The sequence below is a fragment of the Anarrhichthys ocellatus genome, unplaced genomic scaffold (assembly GCF_004355925.1).
Source record: "Anarrhichthys ocellatus isolate YVR2014 unplaced genomic scaffold, GSC_Weel_1.0 scaffold34, whole genome shotgun sequence".
NCBI classification, from domain to species: domain Eukaryota; kingdom Metazoa; phylum Chordata; class Actinopteri; order Perciformes; family Anarhichadidae; genus Anarrhichthys; species Anarrhichthys ocellatus.
Window position 1 is genome coordinate 4,267,216 of NW_022280064.1, and position 5,584 is coordinate 4,272,799.

The 5,584-nt window shown below is 36.6% G+C and overlaps 2 protein-coding genes across 2 annotated transcripts in view; one reads left to right on the plus strand and one right to left on the minus strand.

Moving 5' to 3' along the window:
• LOC116393716 (protein CEBPZOS) overlaps positions 1-1,587 on the minus strand; it is a 2,930-nt gene extending 1,343 nt beyond the window's left edge. The window contains exons 1-3 of the mRNA XM_031866269.1: positions 1,481-1,587; positions 224-341; positions 81-125 (exon numbers count right to left, since the gene is read on the minus strand). Coding sequence (XP_031722129.1) covers positions 81-125; positions 224-341 — 163 coding nt within the window. The 5' untranslated portion in view covers positions 1,481-1,587. The remainder of the gene's footprint in view (positions 1-80; positions 126-223; positions 342-1,480) is intronic.
• A 3,578-nt stretch (positions 1,588-5,165) lies between these two features.
• LOC116393678 (hepatocyte nuclear factor 3-beta-like) overlaps positions 5,166-5,584 on the plus strand; it is an 8,486-nt gene continuing 8,067 nt past the window's right edge. Inside the window, exon 1 of the mRNA XM_031866210.1 lies at positions 5,166-5,392. Coding sequence (XP_031722070.1) covers positions 5,318-5,392 — 75 coding nt within the window. The 5' untranslated portion in view covers positions 5,166-5,317. The remainder of the gene's footprint in view (positions 5,393-5,584) is intronic.

Sequence of the window (5,584 nt, forward strand, 5' to 3'; positions counted from 1 at the left end):
AGCATGTTGAATAATGTGATGAAGAAAGTCGTAGTACATGTTGAAAATAAATATAATATAAATAATAAATATCTTCTCACCTTCCAGAACTGATGGAAACCTTCTGTTCATTGTGTTCCTGAAATCTGAGGTGGAAATAAAACAGGATTTTTTCAGAAACACAGATCAGACTTTGTTCCAGTAAAATACTCTGATAATGATAATAATAACCAATATCTGATACCTTGACTGCTGTTCATCTTGTGGAACAGACCGTACGCACCGAAGACGCCCAGCAGCTCCAGAGCGATCAGTCCCTTCATCAGCTTCTTGGCCAGAGGTTCCAGAGGTTTAGGAGGCATCTGAGGAGAAACACACACACTACTTTATCTCACTTTAACAACAATGTAACCGAAGACACTCATAATACCGTCCTCCTTCTTCAGTACGCTCACATTTACAAAGACATGAACTTGTTTGTGAAACTAAGGAGTATGTTCACTCAATTTTCTGACATTTTATTTACCAAGAATATAAAATTGATTGAAAGAATAATCACCAGATTCAGATAATTAGCTCATATATATATATATGATTTACATTCACAGCATGTAATTAAATGATATTAAAATGATTTCTGCTGCATTTTGTGCACGCATGCATCATTATTTAAGGAATGTAGATTAATGTGGAACCAAAGTTCACAAGCGCAAGTTTCTGCCCTGAAACTTAACTGAGGTTAACTTGTATTTTATAATTATATATCATAATAGATGTGTTTCAGTTTTGTAGCCTGATGCATTTTGGTAAAGTGTCTGCAGAAGTGTTTGAAATGTATTATAATAAAAAATGGTTTGCCAAAATTCACAGTAACAGAATTTTGTCTGTTTTTGACACTATCAAAATACACAAAAAGACATGTATCATTGTGAATTTGTGTTTTTTTCTGCTGTATCAAACCAAACACATTTTAACGTTACTGCAGAACGAGTACTTTTACTGGTGATACTTCAGTAAATTACAAACACAAGCCCAGGCTAACTCACTCTCTCTCTCTCTCTCTCTCACACACACACACACACACACACACACACACACACACACACACACACACACTTACATTTTATGCATATTCATGTTCTGTTCTCTGTAATATTGTAATATTATATAAATGGAGGCTTCAAATGAGCCCAGTTGTCTTCCTGCTCTGTGATATTATTAATCTCCGTTATGTTTCTTTATTTTTATTTTATTGTTTGAATTGTGCAGAATAAACTAAAAACTAAGTACATTTAGCTGGTTCATCATATTTGTAAACATACATATAAAATAATATAAAATGCATTCAGAGACAGTGAAATAACACAAAATCCATCTGTTTTTTATCATAACTTAAGTTACAGGATAATAAACTATTAGGAGTCAGTTTTATCTTCACGTGTAACCCTGAATGTTCTCTTGATCTTCATGTTTACGTCCTCTTACTCTTAAATAAACTCACCTTCAGATTCACGTGAGAGACAAACAACAGAGTGAGTCTCTATGATCAAAGTAACTCAGTGAATGTTGTTAAAATAACGTTGAATGTTCGCAGACGTCCTTGTAGAAGCGAAATGACTGCTACTTCCGGAGTACGGAAGCGCGGTTGGTAAAAACTAAACCAGCTGCGACTTTTACAATTTGAGGGATCCTGCTGTTATTAAACTACTACGAATAACAAAAATAATAAGAACTTTTATCTTTACGATTATTATCAATAATCACACAAATAATAAGAATAATAATTGTATATATATTTTCTCAACATTGTTTGATTAACTGGAAAGAGACAAAATTACAGTTTTTCATCCGTTTCCTGTCGAATGAAAACTGTGTATTTCAAAGTGGTGATGTGTAATGTTTGTGATAAACTAGATGATGAAGTGAGAGGGAACATTTGAATGCAGAAGGAATCATTTGACTCCTTCTTATTTTGCAGATAATTAACTAAGGCTTTGAATGCAGAACCTTTACTTGCTAAAGCACATTTTTATATCGTAGTATAGGTACTTTTAGCCTACATAAGCAGTATCCACTACTGCTTTTCAGTGCAAACATGGTGCTGTAATATAAAATAAATAAAGGTGTGGGCAATAATTAATCTATGGAACTTTTACAAGATCAGAAAAAGGTTTTACCATCAAATATATTCATACATGCATGTTTAAAATTGGGGTTTGTTGAAGCCATTAACTAAACAAAGTACTTGAACACCACATAGGCTTTAGCCTTTCATCTTACACCTTAAAGAAGATACAAATCAATTATTGTTATTTGTAACAATTGTGATTTCATCCAGCTGTAGTTACATAAACTCACCAGTAGGTGTCAGTGTGTTCTTGTTGAGGTTTCAGATGAGAAGAAAGTTCAGTTTTTATCTGCAGAAACTAAAAGAAGAGACACAGATTCTCACCCGAGAGAAGTCTGCATGTAAAGGAGAAGAAGCATTGATCAGTGAGAAAAAAAGTTATTAATTTCATGAGGCTACAATCCTTAAAAATCAAGTGAAAGAAGCCAAATCAAATGATTAAAATAAGACGCTATATAATGATCTTATAGAATATGATACATTGCTGTAGATTAAACTAACCAACAGGATATAAAGGAGTTAACATGCAACATACAAACTGTCATACTGTGTGGTAGTACTTTATACTGCTGTAAAGGACCTAAATACTTCTCATGATATAAAATAGTTTTCCGTGAAATGCACAATTAAATTAATTAAATACAACATGACAATAAAATGCTAATTAATGAGCAGACTTTTCTGAGAGAAACCAGTTTGTGAGTGTTTGTAAACGTAATTTCCTTCATGTGGACTCAGTATTCTCTCAGGTGAGTGCACACCTGCTGCAGGTTATGATTATAAAGTGTGTGGATGGTCTCTGCTGGTCTCTGCAGGTCTCTGATGGTCTCTGCTGGTCCCTCTGGATTCTCAGCAGCTGCACAAATCTGAACTAAGAAACTCAAATTGTTCATCAGATTACAGTCTGAAGTTTGGTTGAAGAAGAATTCATCCGAGTGGCTTTTTAAAGTTATCTTTATACAAACACATGACATCCATCAGTTGAATGTTTGTCATGACATGTTTAAAAACTACAGTACCCATGAGCCTCAGCAGCCAAGCAACGTAAACCAACACAAGATATCACGACGGTTAGTCAAGTTATTGATTATTCAGCTGAAGTAAAACATTGAAGTCACTTTTTAAAGAATAAAAAGGGCAAAAGTGTGATGGGGTTTTCTTAAAGGAATAGTTTGATGGTTTGTGGAGTATGTTTATCAATTAGCTTAGCTTAGCATAAAGACAGGAAGTAACAGCTGGGAGCAGTGAGCATGTTTTTCCAGTCAAACACACCAAATACAATGTTTTATTTAATGAGCTTTAGAGACGCTGGTGTATATATTTATATGTTTGACTCTGCAAGGAGCCAGACAGCTGTTTCCCTCTGTTTCCAGTCTTTATGCTAAGCTAGGCTAACACTGTCCTGACTCCAGGACTACTGAACACACAGAATATTACAATCATATAATATTATTAGGATTATTATTAGATGCATGTGTTGAGTTATTGATGCAGTTTCTTGGCAGTGGTGGAATGTAACTATAAGTATATTTACAGTAGCCTGTAGCCTGTAAGTATAACTTGAGGAAGGCTTCAAGTTTTGTGTATTTTTTGGAGGGGAAAACACTTTTAAAACGATTATTTTTATAGTCAAATTTAAAAAGGAACATTCCTGCGGTTGTTCTTCAGTCAGTAACTTGTATTACAAGCCAGACTAGAATTTCACACCACCTCACACGGATATTTCAGGCCTCTTCCTGCTTCCCGACAGCCTCAGTGACCCGCTGAGCTACGCTGGACCACAAAAGGTGAAATATTTGGGGTTGTTTGACGTCCACACAGGGAGGACAGGTTGTGTGTGCAGAGAGCATGGTGGTCCGGCTCCTCTTGTTCCTTCACCTCGGTCGTGTGTACCGACCGTCCTGTCGTCCTTTCAGATTCATCACCAGGTAAATACACACTCGGACAGACCTCAAACAGTAAAAACCTGCAGAGGAGGAGGAGGAGGAGGAGGAGGATCCCACAAACAGTCTCCACTCTGCTTGTTAGCTTTTGTGAAACAGAACATGAATTAAACATGAGACCTCCTAAAGTTTAGGGGTGATTGGTGTTTGTTTTCATGAGTTTAAGTTCATTCCGATGGTCACAATCATCACACAGAGATCAAATTATTGTAGTTTCTGGGAAAAGCATGAAACTGAAGTACGAAGAAGTACTTTTCACTTCATAAATATGACTGAAAGCTCCAGAAGTGCTACTAAATGGACTTTGGGCCGAGTTAGTTTTCAATTTACAAAGTCAAAAACTTTACAGTCATAACCTTTAAGATTTGAATGAAACCAAACCCCATTTAATGTATTGACAATCTGTAATAACTGTTCTATATATAATATAGTTCTCATTGTTATCATTGCAAGTACTCAGATCTTGTAGTACAGCGTAGAAATACTCTGTTGTAAAAGTCCTGATTTCGATATTACTCATATTTATAATGCAGAATGGCTCGTTTCAGAACAATACATTATTGAATTATGATTATTGATGATTTAATGTTGCAGCTGGTTTTGTGAATTTACCAACAGGATCAATAAAGTTTTAGTTTAACCTATAATAATACATCATAAGCTATTAGTTGATTATATTTTGTATTAATATATAGTATTATATAATGTGAAGTAACTAAAGTAACTAAAGTTTTATATTAAATGTAGTGCAGTAAAAAGTACAATATTAACCTCTGAGATGTATAGAAAATAAAAAAGTACTCTTGAGTAGCGGCTACTTGAGTAAATTAGTTACTTTAGTGTAACACATTACCTGCGTAATTGGACAGGTACTCAGGGCACATCGGACAGGTAATGACATCATTTACTGAGAGGCCACGGGGCGGGAGTCTCGTGCCGAGATGGAATATATTCAAATCGGGATGTGCGTGTGAGCTCGAGGAGGGGGAGGGGGGGTAGCGGAGACAGCTGATTGGACACTGGCTCCGCGGCAGCAGCGCGAGCGCAGGTGCCAGAGTCCCTCACTGAGCAGAGAGCCGGTCACACAGACAGTCTCCGCGCCCAGGTGTGAGCCAGACCCGGTTCTGAACAGCCAGGAGACACCGGACAAGCGTCACCGGCGGGCAGCTGAGGACGGGCTTCGGTTCGTGTGTTTGTTTTTGTTTTGGGTTTTTGTTCCGCTTCGCGTGAGGCCGTTTGGATGCATTAAGTGTTGGGAGCGTGCACGATGCTCAGCGCCGTTAAGATGGAGGGACACGAGCATGCGGACTGGAGCGGCAGCGGCTACTACGGAGAGACCGAGGTCCGTGCACTTTACACCGGCGTTCATCAGACCTGAACCCCGCTGATTATTAGATCACTAGATTATTATTAATAGAAAATATTAACTGTAATTACATATCTTAAATAGATAAACATCTAAATAAACATTATAGGGGTTTGACCAACAATATATATATAATATATATATATATATATATATTATATATATATT